Source organism: Caretta caretta, chromosome 6 (genome assembly GCF_965140235.1).
Source record: "Caretta caretta isolate rCarCar2 chromosome 6, rCarCar1.hap1, whole genome shotgun sequence".
Classification (NCBI taxonomy): domain Eukaryota; kingdom Metazoa; phylum Chordata; order Testudines; family Cheloniidae; genus Caretta; species Caretta caretta.
The window spans coordinates 2,373,033-2,396,701 of NC_134211.1; the positions used below are offsets into that span (position 1 = coordinate 2,373,033).

A 23,669-nucleotide genomic window follows, 5' to 3' on the forward strand; every position below is an offset into this window, starting at 1 on the left:
AGGTCGGGGGGCTGGTCGGGTGGGAGGGAGGCTGGGAGAAGAGGCGCTCTAGGAGTGGGGGGAGGGGAGCTGAGGTCGGGGGGCTGGTCGGGTGGGGAGGGAGGCTGGGAGAAGAGGCGCTCTAGGAGTGGGGGGAGGGGAGCTGAGGTCGGGGGGCTGGTCGGGTGGGGAGGGAGGCTGGGAGAAGAGGCGCTCTAGGAGTGGGGGGAGGGGAGCTGAGGTCGGGGGGCTGGTCGGATGGGGAGGGAGGCTGGGAGAAGAGGCGCTCTAGGAGTGGGGGGAGGGGAGCTGAGGTCGGGGGGCTGGTCGGGTGGGGAGGGAGGCTGGGAGAAGAGGCGCTCTAGGAGTGGGGGGAGGGGAGCTGAGGTCGGGGGGCTGGTCGGGTGGGGAGGGAGGCTGGGAGAAGAGGCGCTCTAGGAGTGGGGGGAGGGGAGCTGAGGTTGGGGGGCTGGTCGGATGGGAGGGAGGCTGGGAGAAGAGGCGCTCTAGGAGTGGGGGGAGGGGAGCTGAGGTCGGGGGGCTGGTCGGGTGGGGAGGGAGGCTGGGAGAAGAGGCGCTCTAGGAGTGGGGGGAGGGGAGCTGAGGTCGGGGGGCTGGTCGGATGGGGAGGGAGGCTGGGAGAAGAGGCGCTCTAGGAGTGGGGGAGGGGAGCTGAGGTCGGGGGGCTGGTCGGATGGGAGGGAGGCTGGGAGAAGAGGCGCTCTAGGAGTGGGGGAGGGGAGCTGAGGTCGGGGGGCTGGTCGGATGGGGAGGGAGGCTGGGAGAAGAGGCGCTCTAGGAGTGGGGGTGGGGAGCTGAGGTTGGGGGGCTGGTCGGATGGGGAGGGAGGCTGGGAGAAGAGGCGCTCTAGGAGTGGGGGAGGGGAGCTGAGGTCGGGGGGCTGGTCGGGTGGGGAGGGAGGCTGGGAGAAGAGGCGCTCTAGGAGTGGGGGAGGGGAGCTGAGGTCGGGGGGCTGGTCGGATGGGGAGGGAGGCTGGGAGAAGAGGCGCTCTAGGAGTGGGGGAGGGGAGCTGAGGTCGGGGGGCTGGTCGGATGGGGAGGGAGGCTGGGAGAAGAGGCGCTCTAGGAGTGGGGGGAGGGGAGCTGAGGTCGGGGGGCTGGTCGGGTGGGGAGGGAGGCTGGGAGAAGAGGCGCTCTAGGAGTGGGGGGAGGGGAGCTGAGGTCGGGGGGCTGGTCGGATGGGAGGGAGGCTGGGAGAAGAGGCGCTCTAGGAGTGGGGGGAGGGGAGCTGAGGTCGGGGGGGGCTGGTCGGATGGGAGGGAGGCTGGGAGAAGAGGCGCTCTAGGAGTGGGGGAGGGGAGCTGAGGTCGGGGGGCTGGTCGGGTGGGGAGGGAGGCTGGGAGAAGAGGCGCTCTAGGAGTGGGGGGAGGGGAGCTGAGGTCGGGGGGCTGGTCGGATGGGAGGGAGGCTGGGAGAAGAGGCGCTCTAGGAGTGGGGGGAGGGGAGCTGAGGTCGGGGGGCTGGTTGGATGGGGAGGGAGGCTGGGAGAAGAGGCGCTCTAGGAGTGGGGGAGGGGAGCTGAGGTCGGGGGGGCTGGTCGGATGGGAGGGAGGCCTGGAGAAGAGGCGCTCTAGGAGTGGGGGGAGGGGAGCTGAGGTCGGGGGGGCTGGTCGGATGGGAGGGAGGCTGGGAGAAGAGGCGCTCTAGGAGTGGGGGGAGGGGAGCTGAGGTCGGGGGGCTGGTCGGGTGGGGAGGGAGGCTGGGAGAAGAGGCGCTCTTGGAGTGGGGGGAGGGGAGCTGAGGTCGGGGGGCTGGTCGGATGGGAGGGAGGCTGGGAGAAGAGGCGCTCTAGGAGTGGGGGGAGGGGGGAGCTGATGTCAGGGGGGCTGGTCGGATGGGAGGGAGGCTGGGAGAAGAGGCGCTCTAGGAGTCGGGGGGGAGGGGGGAGCTGAGGTTGGGGGGCTGGTCGGATGGGGAGGGAGGCTGGGAGAAGAGGCGCTCTAGGAGTGGGGGGAGGGGGGAGCTGATGTCGGGGGGCTGGTCGGATGGGGAGGGAGGCTGGGAGAAGAGGCGCTCTAGGAGTGGGGGGAGGGGAGCTGAGGTCGGGGGGCTGGTCGGATGGGGAGGGAGGCTGGGAGAAGAGGCGCTCTAGGAGTGGGGGGAGGGGAGCTGAGGTCGGGGGGGCTGGTCGGATGGGAGGGAGGCTGGGAGAAGAGGCGCTCTAGGAGTGGGGGGGAGGGGAGCTGAGGTCGGGGGGCTGGTCGGATGGGAGGGAGGCTGGGAGAAGAGGCGCTCTAGGAGTGGGGGGAGGGAGCAGCTGAGGTCGGGGGGCTGGTCGGATGGGAGGGAGGCTGGGAGAAGAGGCGCTCTAGGAGTGGGGGGAGGGGGGAGCTGAGGTCGGGGGGCTGGTCGGATGGGAGGGAGGCTGGGAGAAGAGGCGCTCTAGGAGTGGGGGGAAGGGGGAGCTGAGGTTGGGGGGGCTGGTCGGATGGGGAGGGAGGCTGGGAGAAGAGGCGCTCTAGGAGTGGGGGGAGGGGAGCTGAGGTCGGGGGGGGGCTGGTTGGATGGGGAGGGAGGCTGGGAGAAGAGGCGCTCTAGGAGTGGGGGGAAGGGGGAGCTGAGGTTGGGGGGGCTGGTCGGATGGGGAGGGAGGCTGGGAGAAGAGGCGCTCTAGGAGTGGGGGGAGGGGAGCTGAGGTCGGGGGGGGGCTGGTTGGATGGGGAGGGAGGCTGGGAGAAGAGGCGCTCTAGGAGTGGGGGGGAGGGGAGCTGAGGTTGGGGGCCTGGTCGGGTGGGGAGGGAGTTTGGGAGAAGAGGCACTCTAGGAGTGGGGAGCTGAGGTGGGGGGCTGGTCGGATGGGGAGGGAGGCTGGGAGAAGAGGCACTCTAGGAGTGGGGAGCGGAGGTGGGGGGCTGGTCGGATGGGGAGGGAGGCTGGGAGAAGAGGCGCTCTAGGAGTGGGGGGGAGGGGAGCTGAGGTTGGGGGGCTTGTCGGGTGGGGAGGGAGGCTGGGAGACGAGGCACTCTCGGAGTGGGGGGAGGGGGGAGCTGAGGTCGGGGGGGGGTGTCTGGTCTGTACCCTCTGGAGAGGGAGAGCTCTGAGTTGGAACCTGGGGAATGGGGGGAGGGGGAAGCTGAGGGGAGGGGCTTAAAAGTGGGGAGGAAGCTGAGGTCTTGAAGGGGGGGGATACAGGGGTCACCTGAGGGGAGGGGGAGCTGGGAGGCCTGTGAGGGAGGAAGTTGATTTGCGTTGCGGGGGTGGGGCATGGGAGTGTGAGGAAAATGGGGGATTTGAGGGGGAGTTGAGAGGTGGGTTTGGGGAGTGTTGCAGGGGTAAGTTCGGATGGGGAATAAGGGGGAGATGAAGTGGGGGGGAGGCCCCGGGGGGTCCTGAGTGGTAGAGATCTTGGGGTGGGGGAGGTGAGGAGACAATTGGAAGGGGATGGGGAGCTGTGGCCCCTGAGAGGTCTGGGGGGCAAGAGGATCAGAGGGGTGGGGAGTGGAATCTAAGGGAAGCACTAAGATGGGGGAAGCCCCTGGCAAGGGGGAGGTTGGAGGACGGGGATTGTGGGGGAGAGAGGCCCTGGGGGCATGGGGACCCAAGGGGGCAGATCTGAGGGAAGGCCTATTGCAGATGTTGGACGGGGGGTGGGCACACTGAAGTAGGAAAAGCCTGTGGGGTGAGGGTGCTCTCGGTTGTGTTGGGTTGGGGAAGGGCCTATGCCAGTGGGGGGGAGCTGCCGAGCAGACGGGGTGGGGCGCAGGGCAAGGGTGATGTGTGGGCCCTGGGTTTAAGGATCCGGGCAGGGCTGTGAGGGTGGGGGCTTGGAGGGGAGCATTATACCAGGTGGCATCCCTGGAGCTTGCAGGGGGCATCAAGGTAAAAGCAGGAGTGGACTCTGTCCCCTTCATTTCTTGGCTTTGGTGCCAGTCTGGGGTGTGAGCCCTGGGCACTGCCTGCTGCCCGCCAGCTCCCTGGGGGCTCAGATGGCATGTCCCAGTCTCCCCCTGCCCTCTTACTGGGTACCTGCTGTAGGCTGACTTCACTTAACCCCTTGGTGGTGGTAGCAGAGTTAGTGGCACAGTTACACCTGCTTTGGCTCCTGCCATAGGGCATGCCCCGACCTGAGATCTGGTGTCCTGTAGGGAGAGGCTGCAGGCACTATAGTGGTGGTGGGTGGGGGGCTGGGAGTCAGAGCTCCTGGGTTCTGTCCTGGTACTTGGAGGGGAGTGGGGTCTGGTCAGTTAGAGCAGGGGGGCTCGCAGTCTGGACTCCTCAGTTCTGTTTCCGGCTCTGGAAGTGGGTGTGCTCTATAATGATGGTAGGGGGTGAGGCTGGGAGTTAGGAATCCTGGATTCTTTTTTGGCTCTGCCACTGATCTGCTGCATAGCTTTGCCTCTTTGCCACTTTGTGCCTCAGTTTTCTCACACCTAAAGTGGGGATGACAATGGGGCTGGCTAGGTTAGATTTTTGGATGAAAGGGGCTGTAGAAGAGCGAGCTGTTGTTATCAAAGGGGACCCTGTTGTAACCACCCTTTGGTCCTGCATTACAGCTTCCAGGCTTAGATAGTAACTCCCTTCTCTTCGGAAACGGCTGCTTTACAAAATTCAGAGCTGGACTCTGGCGCGCTCTCTAATACCAGAGGCCTGATTTGGAGTTTCATGCTGCAGCCCATCACTGTAGTGCTATCTTATCTTATTTATCAGCCTGCCCTTCTCAGCATCTGGCTTGAGAGAGTTAGATCAGGTCTCAGATGCCAGATCGTGAAATAACTTTTAACCTGGGTTTCATTTTTGTCTTTTGAATCTCTTAATTTAAAAAATTTTTTTTTGCTGGTAGACAAGTTGATTGGAAACTCTAATATCATACAGGAGCTTGGAATTGAACCCAGGAGTCCTGCCTTCCAGCCCTCCCTGTCTAACCCACTGGATCTCACTCCCCTTCCAGATGTGGGGATAGAACCCAGGAGTCCTGACTCCAGTACAGTTGCCCTCTCACACGATAGGGCACCACCGTTTGTATGTTCTGGATGCAACCTCTGTAATACACAGCATAAGCCCCCCCTTACCCCCTTTCCTCTTTATTCCTCTGAGGCTTAACCCCCATTTCTTTTGCTTCCCTCTCAGTTCTTCGAGGCCCCACTCTGCGTTATGGACTAAACATCTGCCCCATTGCATTGGAAAGAAGCCTGCCGCATTTACAGACACACGTCTTCTTTCCTTGCTATCAAGAGCACAAAACAAATCATCCATAACAGGTACGATTTCATACCTATCTCCTACCGATCTGGATTCGATTTTCAGGGCTGGGTTGAGGCACACTGGTGGGGTCAGGGGAATTCTAGTGCTCCCGGCTTGAGGGAATCAGGGTGGGTGGGTGATACTGCCCCCTGCTGGAGGAATTGAAGCTCTGTGGGTGTGTGGCTCTGTCTCCTGCTGGAGAGAATTGAGGGTTTGTGCGTGTATGTATGGGTAATGTTGCCCCCTGCTGGCAGGAATCAGGGTTCTGTACCTGTGCTCTCCCTCCCGCTGCCCTGGGGATGCACAGACACCTTCCTTCCCAAGGGGCAGGAGTGGGTGTTGCCCTGTCTGATCACGCCTAGCATATCCTGTGTAGGATGGTATTCAAACAAGGCACTGTTTACGAAGGCATCTTGCAGTGCTGGACTGGTTTGCACATCTGCATTCATGTAGCGGTGCCCCATGGGATCGGGGTGGGGGCATCTGTGCGGCTTCCAGAACGCTGGGGGAACCCAGACCTTGATCAAGGTGGGGGTCTGTGAGGCACCCAGCACAACAATAGCCTCCCCTCTCTGTTCTGGCCTTCTCTGTTTAGGCTGTGAGCTGTCTCTCCCTGTATGTCTGCATGGCACCTATGCGATGGGAGTCCATGATCTTCATTGAGGGGTGGGGTCTGTGCAGCACCCAGCCCAGTGGCAGAGACCCTCCAATCCACATGCTATCTCAATATACATGATAAAGTTTCTGTAAGTGAAGCTCAGATCTGCTACGCTGGGTTGCATCGCTTGGTAAAACTAATATGGGCTTTCCTGGTGGTATTGATGGCTCCACGGGAACTCTGGAAAATTCCCCAAGGGGGTCCTGCCCCACCCCCAGCCTTCCAGGAAATCCTCAGTTGGTTGCTGTCACAGATGTGACATTATAGTGCCAGGCATATTTAATATACAAACATGGGTGGGGGAGTATCATGAAGAACAGCTGAGCTGTTTTCCTGCACAATTCCTAAGAGGCAGGAAATGGACAGAAAATTCTGATCTTTAGGGGGGTTGTGGAACAGGGAGTTGAGGGGTTCAGGATGAAAATCAGGGCGCACCACTAGCTACACGCATTGAAACGGAAGCTCTGCTCTTTCTATGGTCCCCACGCTAGCCTTGGAGTGCTGGTAACAACCCAGATCTCTAAACAGATCCCCATTAAGCTCTGTGGGGATTGGGTTGGTTTACCTTGCCAGTGCCCAGATTATACCCACAGTGCGCACTCAGTCTCCAGATCTGACGTATACATTTGTATCTGACTCTTTACAGCTGCTATAAGGGCAGGGCTGATTGTGGATGGAAAAAGCAGGGTGATCTAGTTCCTTTGAACTTCTACCGCTCCCCTCAGCACGTGTATAACTCATTAACTCTGTCTTGGTGTCCAGTGTGTTGAGATGAACACGTAGATCTGAAAGGACTCTGTCCTCCCCATCCCACTTGGTATCGTCTGCCCCACTGCCAGTTTGGCTTCAAAGCGTGCAGTGTTTGTGGGTACGTGTGAAGGTGTAGCTCTGTGTGTCACAACTTTCCTGGGCACATTCCAACGTGTCCAATTACATTTTGCCCTCCTGACAGTCCTCTTGCAATTTCATGAGGACATGGGATTTTTCTACACTTTCTGTCCTAAATTATGCACTGTTACCCTGCTGCCCTATCCCAGAGATGGCTGAAATGCAGTGCCAGACAAGTGATTTCTATGTGGTGTGGCTGTTATCCAATTGCCCCGCCCCAGAGATGCCTCCATCTGAGCGCCAGGCAAGCCATCCCAATACAGCGCCACTGTGCAGCTGTTATCCAGTTGCTCCACCCCAGAGGTGGCTGCATCTCTGTGCCAAGCGAACCATCCTTGTGGGACATTGCTGTACGGCAGCGACAGCCACCTCTGGGCTGGGGTAGCTGAGTTTCTCAATGCTGGGCTAGAGATCTCTGTGTTCCCCAGCTGCCCTGACCCAGAGGTGGCTGCGTCTCAACAGTAGGTGAGGCATCACTGTGCAGCTGTTACCTAGCTACCTGTCCACAGAGGCAACTGCATCTCAGTGCCAGGCGATGTCTGTATAGGCAAACTCTTTGTGGTGAAATTTAAGGGACTAATAGGCATGTTTGTAACCCACCCACCAGTTCCAAGGCAGGCAGTTGCTGTAATTGCATCTATCCACAAGAGCCCCAGTTTACAGGTAGAGGAAAGGGACCAGATTCCCCGGGCTCCTGCAAGCGAGCTGATGTCACCTGGGCCAGGGAGGGGAAGTTAGAGACTGTTTGCTATCCCGTGCTAGCCTTGAAGCCAGAGACTAGGAAAAGCCTAGACTGATGAGAACTGGTCCATCTTGCTCGTCCCCCACTGGCTGTTCCCCCAGCAGAGATGGAGTTACCCCATCCAGGCCCTCCTCACCCGGGGTGGAATCGTCCCCCACAGATTATTATCCAGGGCTCTTAATTTCTGGTCTCCAAAGTGAGGAGGCTCCTGTCCTTTCCCGTGAGAGAGATGAGAACATCACTTATTAGACTCCTCTCTCATGGGAAATATTTCCTAAGGCTTGACCTAAATTTTCCTGAATTTCCTTGTTGCTTCTAGTTCTCTTTTCCCACCCTAAAGAATTTCCCCCCACGCTTGGCTTTGATGCTGTTCAAACACCGATTGACAGTAATTATGAACCTGCTGCTTAACTCAGCTCGCCGTGGTTAACTGCATGGCTGGTGGGTCTGGCTCACCAGATTCATGGTCTGGAAGGAATTTCCCCCGGGTCAGACCTGCAGGGACCTTGGAGTGGGGCTGGGGGGGTTGCCTCCATCTGCAGCACAGGGTATGGATCACCTGATGAGATCATCTGTGCATGACTCACCTAATCAATTCCCTGCCGTTTTAGAGGACTCAGTGTCCCACCCCCATCCCTGCCACCCTAAATCAGACGCAGGGGCCCATCTAGCCTGGTATCCTTCCCCTTTCTGACCACCCCAGATCAGACTCAAGGGCCCATTTAGCCCAGCATTATTACCCCCTCAGCCTTTCCTGTTTTCACAATGGCTGAGTCTAGAATCTGCACAGACCTAAAGTTTAAGCCTGACTCAAACCGGATCCAAGCCCATGAGGATTGAGTTGTTTTCCCGCCTATGCCAGCCCTTCCCGCTGAACCTGCGTGCCCTGCTTCTGCTAGCTTGGGGTTCCTCAGCACACGCACTCTGCAGTGTGCACAGTGCAGCGAGGTGGCGGGCAGCCAGCAGGAACAGGGCATGCAGTCTCCTTCGCGCCAACCCTGTGGACAGGAGGAGAGCTGGTCCGACCTGAACCCGAGAGGGGCCAGTTGTTTTCCCACCTGATCTGGACCCAGCACTTGTAGTTGGGTAGAAGGGCTATAGTTTAGCCTCCCGAGGACTTGGTCTAACCCAAGTCAGTGGGCTCAGCACAGGGGGACCTGGGTGAAACTGACTGATCCATGCTATTCAAGAGGTCAGACTAGATGATCTAATGGGACTTTTTGGCCTGGAACTCTCTGAAATTCTTCCAGGCTTCCCCAGTAACCCTGGCAAACCTTGTCTCGATAGCCTAGTTGGTCTCCAGCTTGCTGGGATCGAGGGGCCCTCCTGGTTGTGTGTTTGTGGGGGTGTGTCTGGTGGAGTGGATAGAGAGGCGCTTTCCTCTCTGGACCTGGAGGCTTCTGGGATTGCGGGAGATGCGAGCAGCGTGGCAGAGCAATCCCAGAGGTGGCCAGCAGGGGGTACTGTGTGTGTGTGTCTGTACTACATGGCTGATAGTGGTTTTTCTCCTCTCTATCTCCCTCTCAGTTTAAATGAGTCATAATGGATCAGGAAAGTGGGGGTGACATCCAGAAAGCCCCCAACTTCCAGTGGAGAAGCTACAAGCTCGTCATTGACCCGGCGCTGCGGCGGGCCCCGCAGAAAGTCTACCGCTACGATGGAGTCCACTTCAGTGCTCCCGTGAGTCCAGGCATGGGTGGCAGTGGGGATTCACTGCGTGATTTGGGGGGCTGGGGGCTTGCCAACAAAGAAAAGGTAGCCTTCTTCTCTCCCCTTCTGCCTGGGGCAGTATCTGGTGCTAGCCCACTGCATAGGCCCACCGTGGACAACACTTGCTCACCTCTTACTGTGGGCTTATACATCAGAGCAGTGGAGGCTGGGAGCCAGGACTCGTGGGTTCTATCCCCAGCTCTGGGAGGGGAGTGGGGTCTAATGAGTTAGAGCAAGTTAAGGCTAGGGGTCAGGACTCCTGGGCTCTATTTCCCTGCTTCTGTCTCATTGTGTAACTTAGGGCACGTCCCTCCCTGTGCTCTGTGCCTCAGTTTCTTCATGTGTAAAATAGGGTGAAAGCTTGGTGGGTGGGTTTGTGAGGGTCACTAATTGCTCTGGATAAAGCACAGTGGGTCTACTTGTGAAAAGGGCTGCTGAACCACAAAGTGTTCTCACCTGCTGTCATGTCATATTGTGGCTAAGTTGTAAACCACGGGGTGGTAGGTGGTGCTATGCATATCAAGTCCTGTTCCTCCATTTCCTCATCCTGAACGCGCGTGTGTTTCTGATGTACCTTGCTGCCCTGCACCAGGGACGCCCGTTGAAGCCAATAAAACACCAAGGGTGGGTGATGAGTTGTAAAAACCTTTTGCAGATCTCGGGAGGAGAAGTGCTCCCATAATGTCTGTTAAATTCCACATGGTGTTGCCCTACTGTGCCTCAGTTTCCCCTTCCGTTTGTCATTTTCCGGCTCCCAGCGCTCCCCAAAGTCCACCTCCTTTTGGGGTATAAATCAGCGATTCAAACACTCTCAAACCCAGCCTTGCCCTTCCTCTCGGAGGCTCTGTTTTCATTTGCCAGTCAGTCGGCTCCCAGGCCTCTGCTCACTCCCTTCAGCCTCCCCCATTAGCAATGATTGCTGCACCCTCATGTGAAGTGGCACCCACGCTGTCCCTGGGGGCCCTAAATAACTGGGCTATCTTCTTGCCAATCCATACTGTCCCGTTTCCCAGGACCTCTTTCTATGCTCCCAGCCCTATTTAGAGAGTGTGTCTCCCAGCTGTCCTCTCCCTAGCGTCACACTCGGTTTCGCACCCTCTTATTGAGCTGCAGGCCATGGTGGTTTTCCCTGTGGGCCTGGTCTTTGTCACCTGGCCCTTTGGGACATGGAGGGCCATGCACAACCCCTGGTATATGGCACAGGAGGCATGGGGGGCGGGCACAGAGCCCCTGCTATTGGTGGGGATGGGGGAGAGACAGCCGTGGTAAGGGGAAGAGAGGAATGTGGGACACAGAACCCCTGACATCAGAGGAATGTGGGGACATGGGATACAAAGAGCCTCTTGGGTACTGGGGACATACCTGGCCCCTGGCATGGGAAGATGGGGGCGGGGGAGAGAACACAGCCCTGGTGGTGGGGGGTTGCAGGGAGTCCCTGAAATATGGGGGATGAAAGGGAAATATCCAGGGATCTCGGTAGGGGCCGGGATCTAGGGATGCCAGGAGCCCCTAAAGTGGGCATTGTGCTTGGCTGACAGAAGCTACGAAGTGGGTGACACTCCTGTTGTTTATGTCACTGTAACCTTTAGGAGCCCAGTCATGGACCAGGTGGCCGTTGTGCCAGGGGCTGTCTGTTATTTATTAGGTATATTATGGTAGTGCCTAGGAGCCCAGTCCTGGCCCAAGACCCCATCATGCTAGGCATTGGGCAGACATAACAGTCCCTGCCTCATAGAGCTGCCAAACTAAGTACAAGACAGGTGACAACAGGTGACTCTAGACAGAGACCTGGCAGATTAGGAAAACGTTGAGCCAATAAACGTTTTGTTTGGCATTAGCACTACATAGCCCCACTCCTGGATCAGCATCATGCACCTGGCACTAGGTGCTGTACCATCCTCTCACTCGCTTTGCATTCAAACCTGCCTCAGATTTGTGTGTGACTATCCAATGTTACACAGAAAAGGATGTTTAATTGAAAGATTTTAAAAAGTAAAATCTAACATTTTTCCATGGCTGGTGCCCCCTTCTGGCTTGGCATGGCAGTGGCTCTTCCTCAGTTTCCCTCCTAGTCTCCAGCTGATCCGCTTAGCCTCCGATGCCTTCCACATTGTGGTGGGGTAGTCCTCTGGCAAGATCAGGGTTACCCAAAGTCCCAAATTAACTCTTCCATCACACCTGGGCTCTGTAGAGTACCAAGGAAGTCAGTGCTCTGCCCTGTCTGGGCTCATGCCGCCCTAAGTCCATCATTGGCATCCAAACGAAGCAGTCCTCTTGGCAGGCCTGCCTTTCTGCAGTTCCTAGCCCCTGCTAGCCCCTGTGTTCCTAGCCCCAGCTGCTATCATCTGCATGGACAAAGTGACAGTGAGAATCTGTCACTGCTGGGCTGGCTTGTGGCACTGACTTGGCTAGAATGGACTAGGGCTTAACTTCTGCCTCTGTTTGCTAACCTCAGGACTATCAGATGCTGTAGCCAGGTGACTAGTAAATTACTTGGTTTTGAAAAGGCTGTCTGTGTTGCTGCAAATACTGACTGGGAGCCTTGCACCCTGGAGGGACCCCAGGGTGGATTTGATTTAAATCATGATTTAAATCACTAGTCAGGAAGACTCGATTTAATCATGGATTTCTACATAAAAGTGCATTCTTGTTGGTTGTTACCAACCTCAAGATGCTGCATGTTCTTTTTATCATCTTCAACGCAGCTTCCTCCTGAGAAGGAACACTTCTCATGATGTTGTTTCATTCGGGCAACTATGCCTTTGTTGCACTGTTTGCATTTTGTATGCATGCCTGTCTTACCCACAGGTAGAGAAACTTCATTAAAATATTCCCAAACTTGGGTCTCTCTTACGGCCTGCTGCCATTATAGGTTTTTCCTTCTAGTGAGAGAATGATATGGTAGATCTCAAATCAATGAAGGCTACACTCAGAAAGACCTCAAGACTTCTGGAATATGCTGCTCAAAGAGTTTCACTTTTGTTTCTGCTGCCTGTCCCTCCTTTCTCACATTTATCTCCAGACTTCTTCTCCTTGTCCAGATCTATTCTGCCCCCCAGAAATCTTCTATTCATTGAACTTTTTGAAAGTTTGCACTTTTAGAGAGAGGTAAGGGATTGACTCTGTACACAAATTTGCAGAGGGACAATAAGATTGAGGTCTGTTATTTCTCACCTCTAAATAAATAAATATATTTTTAAAATATTTTTTGCTGTTAACAAGCATGTTATCTCTGGAGACACAAATCCTCAGTTTGAGAACTGCAAAACTAAGCATCTCTGATGGTATCTTATAGACTGAGCACTGAGTCCCATTGGATCGATAGAAAGATTAACCTAAATAATCTATACAGAAGCACCTGGAACCCCATAAGATTGGTTCCCTAATCCATGAACTATTGGAACTCATTTGCAAAACTTTTCTTAAACATTACATGAATATATTGTCTCATACTATAGAATTAGAATTTTTAATCCCTATTCCGTGATGAGATCTCTTTGATCTATAATGCATCTTAATTAAAACTATCTTTAGATAGGTTTTTTTCCTCAAAAAGCATTTTAGCAAAACAATCCGATTTAGATCAAATAAATTTGATTTTTTTTTATTTTATTTTTTAAAAAAAACATTGATTTTTATCCACCCTGAGGGCCCAGTACCAGCCTCCCACAGGCTGGATTTGCTGCAGGGAGCCATGAAGAGAGCGTGGGATTGTTGATGCCAAAGGCCCACTCATGGAGAACATGGGCCTGCCACCATGGAACTTTGTGAACCTGTGGGGTTTGGCCCTGTAAAAGGGTCACTCCCAAGGGATTAGTCACAGGCTGGGACATAGACCAGACCGTGTGGATCTCTGACACATTTTCTTAGGCTATATAAACCCTGATATATCAGGCAGATGCCAATTTCTGCTTGCCTCAGGTGAGGAAGAAACACAATCCCTAGGCTCTCATCATCTCGTCTGGATCGTTGCAGTGTCCTCTTCTCTGGCCTTGACAAATGCGGTCTTGCCTTGCTCGTATGCATTCAGAATGCTGCTGCAAAGATAGTTCTTCAAGCCCATCGCTTTACCTGTGTCACCCCTCACTTTGCATCCCTACACTAGCTCCCCCTTCTCCATTGCATCACAGTTAAGCTGCTTGTCTTCCCTTCCACGGCTGGTCCCCACCCAATCTGTCCTGTCTCATTTGCTTTTGAGATGTCTGCCTATGGCCGCCGCTGCTCACTTGTGATGTTTTTAAACAGGCACTTTTGTGCTTTCTCCCGGGCTACCCCTGCTGTCTGTGAGGAGCTGCGCACGAACAGCTGCAAAGCTACCCCATTGTCCTTAAAATCCCTCCTCAAAATTCTCCGTTGTCGTGATGCTGACAAAAAGGTGTGCTGGGCTCACCACCCTGGCTCAGTGTACTCCCCCATCTGCTTGTCTTTCTGTCTTCACCTGTTGTCTCTTGTCTTATACTTAGATCATAAGCTCTCTGGGGCAGGGAGCATCTTTTTGTTCTGTGTTTTTTTTTCAGCACCTAGTACAGTGGGGTCCTGGGCCATGATTCTGGCTTTTAGGTCCTACCACAATATAGACCTATCAGCAGGTTACCCCATAATTCTATCTCACAGGGTTTTTTTATTTAGATTTATATAAATGGCAAGTGGCATGACTTAAAAACTCATCGCACAGATCTCTGTGCAGCAGCAGAATTGAGCAGAACCCACTGCCAGTCTCCCAGATCCTTTTCTCTAAAGCTTGTGAGAGACAGGATCCCAGGCTAGATGTGATCCAGAGAGACAGGGAGTGGGCAGGATGCTGATCTAGATGGGCCCATGGGTCTGACCCATGGTGACACAGAAAGGGCAGGAAACCAGGCTAGATGGGCCCATGGATCTGATCGAGTCTGTCTGTTCCAATATGCCTGTCCCCCCACAGCTGAAACTCAGCGGTCTTGTGCAGTTTATTCTTAAGATTTTCTTTCCCCCCCATGGCAACCCTTTATCCCTAGGTGGTTACCAATGTCCAAAGAGATAAGACTTTGCTACAGGTTTCAAACAAAATGCGTAATTAGAAACATAATTGCCACCACAGATTGGACCCATGGGTCCATCTAGCCTGATATTTTGCTCCCCATCCCTGCCCCGCCCAGATCAGACCTCTGGGCCCATTTAGCTTGGTATCCTGCCCTTGCCATGCCGCCCTGGATTAGGCTCATGGGCCCATCTAGTCTGATATCACACCTTCTCCCTTCCACCCTGGATCAAACCTATGGGCCAGTCTAACTTAGTATCCCTCTTGCCCTGGATCACCTGCCCCCATCCCTGCTGCCCCAGATCAAACCTGTGGGCCCATATAGGTTGGTATCCCACTTACTCAGATCAGACCTATGTGCCCATTTAGCCTGGTGTCCTGCCACCTCAGATCAGACGGACAGTCCATCTAGGTTTCTATTCCTTCTCCGACAGTAGCCAGCACCAACTGCTTCAGAGGAAGGGGACAATTCTGGAATAACCTGCCCCTTTGGGCAAATTTCTTTCTAGCCCCCATCAGAGCTTGCACCCTCTTGCACGAGGGTTTATATCCCATGCAAAACTCCTGTCTCTTTGATATTTACCGCTACAACCATGGATCTTCTCATTATCCTCAGAAAAGTCCTGGCCTCCTTAGAATTTTGCTTAGCTCTTGGCCCCAAAGCAGTGAATTCCACAGGCTAACTGTGCATTGCATCAAAATCTCTGCCTAAAGAAACACTGTATATCTAAAAGCTCCCTCAGTCAAATCCCCCCCACATATATATTATGTACAGGGTATATGATAATACATATAATCGTGGGATGGGAATAGATTGTACAATATATAATCTGAGCAATCAGAGCCTATATTTAGATATAATCTATCCCCGGACTGTGTGTATTTATATAATATAACATATTGGAGTAGAGGATAGATTATATACATGTGGTATCTGACTGCTGAGATCCCATATGTAAAGAACAGTATCTCCCCTATAGATTATATATGTTTAGAGAGAGCACTCCTACCCCTTCCCAGCCTTCTTTTGATTGCTTTATGTCTGGTCAGTTTCACTCCCTTCCTTGACAGTCCCTTTCCCCTGCTGTTGTTTTGTTGGGGTCTTTCCCAGAGCAGCAGGGAGGGGAGAGAAACTTGTTTATAAAGTGTAGATTTTTAATAGTGAGAGTAATTAACCATTGGAACAATTCAGCAGGGGTCGTGGTGGATTCCCCATCAATGACCATTTTAAAATCAAGGTTGGATAGCTTTTCTAAAAGATCTGCTCTAGGAATTGTTTGGGAGAAGTTCTATGGCCTGTGTTACAAAGGAGGTCAGACTAGATGATCACAATGATCTCTTCTGGAATCTATGAATATACATAGCACAGTTGGAAATCACATAACCTAGCAATCTGATTCCAGTTCCTCTGTGAAACCACTTCTGAAATTGACGAGTTCAAGTTGCTCATGGCAGCCAGTAGGAATAACAATAACCATAGCTAACCTCAGATAAAAACCCTTGATTAAGCTGACCTATCACCTTCCCCAGAGCCCTTCATAAGAGAATGAGCCCTGCGTGCTGGAGCTGAGAACTTGACTTCTCTAGATTAGGGCTCTGATTTTGTCTCTGTGAAACAAATATTAGCCCCTAGAGATCGCAGGATGCCAATCGAGAACACAGCTGTCCTTCTATAGTGTGAGAAGAGTGCTATATGAAAATAAAACCATGTTAAAACAAATGCAGAGAAATCCACCACATAGGGAAAGGGAAGGGGTAACAATCTGTAAGTAGGCTTAGCAGAATTCAGTTTTTCTTCTTGTATAATTATGATGGATAATATCCATGTTTCTTTTAAAGCAGCTCTTTCGATTTTTATCAATTTAGATTTTCACAGTTGCAGGTAAAGTTATGGGGGGATGGAACAATAATTATTTAATGACCGCAGACACTGACATTCAAAAAGTTCAAGGTTTATAACCATTCAAACACACATTGTCAGCATCCCATGTCAAAAAAAAACTCTCAAGCAGCATTTTTCTTACTTTGCCTAGATGTAAATTTCAATTATTATTGAAGGAAATATTTTTTGTCAGTTTGTGTGCGTACAGCGAAAACAACGTTTACAGATAAAAATCTAATCGCCGCGAACCTTGCTGTAAGTATCTCCTTTGGGAACAAACATTTGATAATGGGCCCTGCAATCCAGCAAACGAAGGTCTAACACAATCCAGTGGCTGGATGTGGAAGCCAGACACAGTCAGACTGGAAATCAGGTGTAAGTGAGGGGAATTCACTGTTGGAAAAATTTACCAGTTGGTAAATTGGTAGATTCTCCATCCCTGGCATTTTAAAACGAAGATTGAATGTTATGGTAGCATGGCCTAGTGAGTACAGCATTGGGCTGGGATTCTGGAGACCTGAGTTACTGCCACTGGCTTGTTGGGTAACCCTGGGCAAGTCACTGTCTTCCACTGTGATTCAGTTTCCCCTTCTGTAAAATGGAGTTAGTGAGCCTGACTTCCTTTGTAAAGTGTTCTGAGATTTATGAGAGTGTGTGATTTAAGAGCTAGGAGTGATTATTGTATGCTCTTGTTCAAACATGAATGCTGTCTTGTGTCCTAGACAATCCAGAGAACGGGAACTGAACTCAGGAGTCCTGACTGCCAGCCCCCTGTTCTAACCACTAGCCCCCACTCTGCTCCCAGAGCCAGGGATAAAATCTGGGAGTCCTAATACCCATGTCTTTCTGGACCAGGTACCCACTGAGGTCCTTTGCAAGGTAACCTTCAGCTAACCTTTCTTCCTCCCGCCCCAGGATTCAGGATATACTCCTGTGGGTGACGTACGAGACCCCCGGCCACGCAGGATATGGTCCAAGCACAGAGACCTGTCGCTCCCTGTTCCCAAGTTCAAGGTAAGCAGGGCGGGGTTTGCCTGGTCTCAGCTCTCCCTGGAGCGTCCCAGCTCCCTAGCATGACAGCAAACTCCCCTCTGCCGCTCCCTGAGCCAGCCCCAGGGACCCTACTGCAGCGGCTCTCAGTGAGCTGCTAATCCTTCAGCTAGGCCATTCCCATCTGGATGTGTGCTGGGATCTAGCCAACTTCCAGAGCCTTTTGGCCACTGGGGGCTGCTGTGTAGTGAAGAGGGGTAGGTGGGATTCTCCCCACATGGGCCTGCGTTGGAGCCAGTGCCCCCTAGAGGGGAAAGGCCCTGTGTCCCATTCCCTACCCCTGAGCCAGCCAGTCCCCAACACTGGAGCCGGATGGGAACCAGCGTCTCCTAGAGGGGAAAAGGCCCTGTGTCTCATTCCCCACCACTTGAGCCAGCCAGTCAGTCCCTCTGCCCTGGTGCTGGATCACAGCTGGTGCCCCCTAGGTGGGAAGGGGCCCATTCCCCCTGCCTGGAGGCCGATGGGGGTCAGTGTGTGGGTGCTGATCTTTCCCCTCTCCCTGGTGGCAGCTGGATGAGTTCTACATTGGGCAGATCCCGCTGAAGGAGGTGACCTTCGCCCGGCTGAATGACAACATCAAGGAGCCCTTCCTGGCCGAGATGTGCAAGAAGTATGGGGAGATCGAGGAGATCGAGATTCTCTACAACCCCAAGAACCGCAAGCATCTGGGCCTGGCCAAGGTGCTTTTCACCAGCACCCGTGGAGCCAAGGAGACTGTCAAGAACCTGCATAACACCTCGGTCATGGGCAACATCATCCACGCCCAGCTGGACATCAAAGGTACCAACCTCACCTTGGAGCCCTTCCCTCCCCTCTCCTTGGGCCCCATGCTCCCCATTGTGGTTCATTCCTTTCCCTGTGGGTCAGTTCCCCAGCTGGTGCAAATCACTGTCGCTCCTTAAAAGCCAATGGGAATGAAGACAATGTAGCAGTGTTGGGGGCTCAGTAGGGGGTGCTCTTCCCTCAGTCCCCCAGCTGGGGATCTAGGCCCTTAACTGGCAACAGGATGCCGACAACTTTCTAAGGAAAGTGGCTGAAACCTCTCCGGTCAAAGACCTGCCACGTGGCAGGGGTGGCTGCGCTCGCAGAAGGGGTGAGGGGTAGGGGACCCTTAGGCTCCGTTCGGAATGCAGGAGTGCATCTGGTTCCTGCAGGCATTCAGAGCCTGCATCTGGTCTGACCTCCTGGATAACCCAGGCCCACAGCTCCTGTCAGCTAGAGCAGATCTTGTCACCCTCCAGTCACCTGGGAAGCGTCCTCCGCAGGAGGTGTCTTGTATTTTAAATACCTCCCCATTGGGGTCAGAGAGTGCTTCTCGTCTCCGACCCCTGGCATCTCCCCATTGGGACTGGTTTTCTCTGCTGGGATCCTGTGGTAGCTGGCTCCTCTTTGTGTGATAACAGAGGGAAATCCCAAATCGGACCCTTGCATCCGTTGCGTGTCATCGTTTCAGGCCAGAAGGGACCAACGGATCATCTAATCTGGCCTCCTGTATGACCCAGGCTGGTGGTTTGTGCCCGTACACCCCTATACGGAGCCCAGAGACTTTAGACTGAAGCAGCTCAGTCTTCAGGAAACTAAACTGTGCCCCAGGGATTGATCAAGGGGGCAGCCGTAGGGGCAGCCGAGAACAGACGGCCAGCAGGGTGACCCAGCTTAAGCCCCAGCTTCCTTCTGGGGGAAGCTGCTGGGACGAAGAATGGCCGGTTGCTGCCGCCTTTCACTCATCCTTGTGCCATCCCCATTCCATAAAGGACCCCAGATGTGCCAGGACTCTGTATCGGGCTGGCTTCCTGTTCCCCTAAGAGTCCCACTCTGTTTTTCCACCTCCCGGATATGCTGCGATCGCCGCTTAGCTGAGCCGTTCTATCAGCAAACTGGAAAAATGGGGTGGGTGCCATTTAGTGGTATTCGATGTCGCTGTTGTGCTCTGCCCCAGGAGCGGCTGCATCGTGAATCACCGACTAGAATTACCAAGCCTGACCTTTTCTCTCAAATGTGCTCTCTCCCTGCCCCTACAGGACAGCAGCGGATGAAGTACTATGAGCTGATCGTCAACGGCTCCTACACCCCTCAGACTGTTCCCACCGGGGGCAAATCTCTGAGCGAGAAATTCCCAGCGCCTGTGACCCAGGCTGAGACGGTACAGGAGGCTGGCGGGGTGGGCTGGGAGCCAGGCTCTTACTCCACGTCTCAAATTCAGGCACCGATGGCCATGTTTAGGATTGGGAATAAGTAGCCTGACTTGTCAGAGCTACAAACTGTTCTCCAGCTGCCCAAGAGGTGGCTGCATCTCAGCTCCAGGCAAGCCATCCCTGTGCAGCGTTGTGTGTAGCCATTATCCTGCTGCATCGCCCCAGAGCTGGCTGCATCTCACTGCCAGGTGAGCCATCCCCATGTGGCGCTGCTGTGCAGCTGTCCTTCAGGTGCTCCTGTCCAGGGGTGCCTGCATCTGAGTGCCTGGCGAGCCACCCCTGTGCAGTGCTGTGTGTGGCTGTTCCCCAGCTGCCCTGCCCCAGAGGTGGCTGCATCTCAGAGCCAGGCGAGCCATCCCCATGCGGTGTCGCTGTGTGGCGGTTCCCAGCTGCCCCGCCCCAGAGGTGGCTGCATCTCAGAGCCGGGCGAGCCACCCCCATGCGGTGTCGCTGTGTGGCGGTTCCCAGCTGCCCCGCCCCAGAGGTGGCTGCATCTCAGAGCTGGGCGAGCCATCCCCATGCGGTGTCGCTGTGTAGCGGTCCCCAGCTGCCCCGCCCCAGAGGTGGCTGCATCTCAGAGCCGGGCGAGCCATCCCCATGCGGTGTCGCTGTGTGGCGGTTCCCAGCTGCCCCGCCCCAGATGTCTTTAAACTTCTTTTCCTTCCTCCTGTAGTCAGAGTCCCGACGGCGCCAGTCCACCGACTCCTCCTACTCAGCCAGCACTGTGGGTTCGACGCCCGGCAATGGGACCCCTTGCTCTCAGGACACCCCATACTCCAGTGCTCGCCAGGACACCCCCTCGTTCTATGGTCAGTTTACCCCCCAGTCGTCCCAGGGGACCCCGCACACCCCCCGAGGAGGAACGCCGTATTCCCAAGACTCGGCCTACTCCAGCAGGTACCTGCTCTGCACTCTCTGCTGGACCTACCGCTCAGCTTCCCTGCTCCATTGATGCTCACTCCAAGCAGCTGGGCTGGAGCTGAGCCTGGATGGGAGACTGAGAGGGTGCTGCAGGGAGTGGGGCAGGGGCTCAGTGGTGGGTGCTTTCCCCGGCAGTCAGTTCCAGGCCCCAATGCCCCAGTGTGGCACTAGGGGGCACTGTGCTGCAGGGAGCAGGGCAGGGGCTCAGTAGGGGCCGCTCCCCCCGGCAGTCAGTGCTGGCCCCTGCGTGGCACTAGGGGGCGCTGTGTTGCAGGGAAGGGAGTCAGCAGGGTGTGCTCTCCCCTGGCGGTCAGTGCAGTGCTAGGGGGCAGGGCCTCAGTAGGGGCCGCTCTCCTTTGGCAGTCAGGGCTGGCCTCGGTATCTCAGTGCTGGATGAGCCGGCGTTGTGTGTGGCTGTGGTCCAGCTGCCCCTACCCAGCAGTGGCTGCAGCTCGGTGTGAGCAGCGGTGGGTCTAACAGCTGTTCCTGCAGTGCCCGGATTTCACTGCCTGGGTCTTTCCTCCCCCATCTCCTAGGCAAGGCACGCCCAGCTACTCCAGCTATCACCCGGAGCCGACCTCCTACAAGTCCCGCAGGCATGAGAACAGCTACCCGGAGTCGTATTCCCGCCGACACTACTCTGCCTCCGCCGCCGCCTCCTCCTCCTCCTCCTCCACAGCTGCCGCCACCGCCTCCTCCTCGCACTACCGCCCCAATGACCCCCACTACTCGCCCTACAACCAGCAGTACGAGGGGGCAGGCGGTCGCTACCAGCGCCGTCACTCCTCCGAGGGACGCTCCTCCTCCCACCACTCCTCCTCTTCCTCCGCCCACCGCTCCCACCAAAGAGAGGACTCCACTTATCAGTCCCGGCACCGGGAGCGCCCCCAGCGGGACGATCCCACCCCTGCTGCTTCTTCCTCTTCCTCCTCCTCCTCCTCTTCTTCCTCTTCCTCTTCCTCCTCCTCCTCCTCCTCTTCTTCTTCCTCTTCCTCCTCCTCCTCCGCTTCCACCACGGCAGCTTCTTACCCCGTGGCTCCAGCCACGCCGGATGGGACCCTCTTCCAGAACAGCCACAGCTTCGGCCAGCAAGGGGAGTCCTTCGCAACCCCTAGTGCCATCTACCCTCCCTACCCGGCCCCCCTGGAGCCCTTCCCGCTACCCCCGGAGCCACACCCCTGTGATCAGGATTACCGGCTGCTGCCCACGGCTGAGACCTTTGCTGCCAACTCCCTGCCCCCCACGGAATTTCTGGCTCAGGAAAGCAAGGAAGAGCCCAGCCCTGCGGCTGCCAGCGCTGAAGATCAGGCCCAGTCGCCGGCCCCCCAGGCCTCGCCGGCCCGTTTGGGCTCCCCGGCACCAGAGACCACCAATGAGAGCGTCCCATTTGCCCACCACAGCAGCCTGGATTCACGCATTGAGATGCTGCTGAAGGAGCAGAGGTCCAAGTTCTCCTTCCTCAATTCAGACACTGAGGAAGACGAGGAGGAAGGGGGCAAGGCGGGGGCAAAGGGGGCAGAACCGCATGGGCCCTGCACCCCGCCCCCACCCCTGCCTGTCAGCTTTGAGGATGTGGTACCAGCTCCGGACGCCGGGGTAGAGTCGCCTAAGGCCAACGGGCAGGACAGGGTGAGATGCTGCTTCTGGGGTCTGGGAGGGGGTGGGGTCTAGCGCATTAGAGGGCGGGGGAAGGGGGGCGCTGGGAGTCAGGACTCCTGGGTTCTATCAGCAATTGTGGGAGGGGAGTGGGATCTAGTGGGTTAGAGCAGTGGGGCTGGGATGCAGGGCTTGTGGGGATGATGTGGGTTTGGAGAGGGAGGAGAGGGGTGGGATTGGAGGGTGGGGTGGGGGTGGGAGTGCTGCGGGAGGGGGCGGCGGGTGTCTGGGTAGGACAGGGCCTGTTGCTGGAACAGGGGGGGCGTGTCATAACCCCGCCTCCTTCCCCAGGCCTCCCAGCAGTCATCGGGCGAGGACATGGAGATCTCGGAGGAGGAGGCGGAGGAGGAGCCCACGGGGTCGGCGCCGGCCGATCCACACTTCCCGGTGCTGCCTGCGGGCCTCGGCCACCTCCCGCTGGGTGTCTCGGCCTTCGCCCACCCGCCGGAGCCGCCCCCTACCTACCCACTGCAGCCCCTCATGTCAGTCTCCCTGCCCCACCTGACGGGCGAGGCCGACTACCCCCAGGCCCCACCGCCCCACCACCTGCAGGCGCCGGGCCTCCCGGACTACGGGGCGCAGGCAGGCACGGCGGGCACAGGACCCGGGGCGGCTGCTCCCCCCCACATCTATGACTTCGTTAACTCCCTGGAGCTGATGAACCGGCTGGGCAACCAGTGGGGCGGGATGCCCATGTCCTTCCAGATGCAGACCCAGATGCTGAGCCGGCTGCACCAGCTGCGACAGGGCAAGGGGCAGTTCGAAGAGCCCTTCCCCTACCATCAGGAGGCAGCGTTCGCCAGCCACCCACTCTATGGGCACTACCTGCTGGAGCAGGACAGCCGCCACTTCCCGAGAGACCAGCTTTTCCTGCAGCAGCCGGCCAGCGCCGAGGAGCCACCGCCCGGCTCGGAGCAGCCCCCGCCTCCGCCGCCCCCGTCACAACCGCAGCGACTGCTGGACTACCGGGCAGCGACGTGGGGCTACCAGGAGGAGGCGCCCTGCGACCCACATGCCTCCACTGTGGACAGCGTCCTGGCCACCCTAACGCAGGAGATGAAGAGCATCATGCAGCGTGACCTCAATCGCAAGATGGTGGAGAATGTGGCCTTCAGCACCTTCGACAAGTGGTGGGAGCGCAAGGAGCAGAAAGCCAAGGTGAGAGCCAGGAGCCCCCCACTACTGGAGCTGTGGGGCCTCCCCAGCCTCCAGCCCGTTGTGAGTTGGAGCAGTGGGCACCCCCAACCTCCAGCCCTGGTATCTCTCCACCAACCCCCTGGAAATCAGAGCACTGACCGCTCCCCCGCACCCTACCGCCAGCCTACTGGGTGGTGCAGGAGTGTGCCTCTCCATCCCCGCAGCCATGAGCCCCTCCAGCCCTTTTATCTCCCTCCCGCTTCCCCATTTCCAGACGCTGAGGGCGTGCCCCCACCCCTCACTGTGTCAAGCCACTGGTTGGCACTGTTCCTGACTCAGGCCTTGTCGGAAAGGGGGGTGGGTTCCATTTTCAGAGTGGGGGCTGGAAGTCAGGATGTGCCTGGATTCTATTCCACCCTTGGGAGGGCAGAGGGTCTGGTGGGTTTGAATGGGGGCTGGGCCTGGGAGTGAGGACTCCTGGGTTCAATTCCCAGCTCTGGGAGGGGAGTGGGGTCTAGTGGGTTAGAGCAGGGGAGCTGGGTTCAATGTGCATTTCTGCACCCCGTGCCGTTCCCAAGGCAGAACTCAGCCCCCCCGGCATGGGGCCTTGTCACGTGGCTCTTGGCAGAGTT

The 23,669-nt window shown here is 56.1% G+C and overlaps 1 protein-coding gene across 4 annotated transcripts in view; it reads left to right on the forward strand.

Moving 5' to 3' along the window:
- The window catches only part of SETD1A (SET domain containing 1A, histone lysine methyltransferase), a 39,545-nt gene that overhangs the window by 4,087 nt on the left and 11,789 nt on the right, over window positions 1-23,669 (forward strand). For all 4 annotated transcript variants that reach the window (XR_012668792.1, XR_012668791.1, XR_012668793.1 and 1 more), the window contains exons 2-9: window positions 5,068-5,198; window positions 8,997-9,149; window positions 16,994-17,092; window positions 17,638-17,908; window positions 19,150-19,271; window positions 19,997-20,220; window positions 20,781-21,873; window positions 22,192-23,058. Coding sequence is in view for 1 of the 4 variants with exons in the window: in XM_048855609.2 (XP_048711566.2) it covers window positions 9,012-9,149; window positions 16,994-17,092; window positions 17,638-17,908; window positions 19,150-19,271; window positions 19,997-20,220; window positions 20,781-21,873; window positions 22,192-23,058 (2,814 nt within the window). In the remaining 3 variants the exon portion in view is untranslated. The remainder of the gene's footprint in view (window positions 1-5,067; window positions 5,199-8,996; window positions 9,150-16,993; window positions 17,093-17,637; window positions 17,909-19,149; window positions 19,272-19,996; window positions 20,221-20,780; window positions 21,874-22,191; window positions 23,059-23,669) is intronic.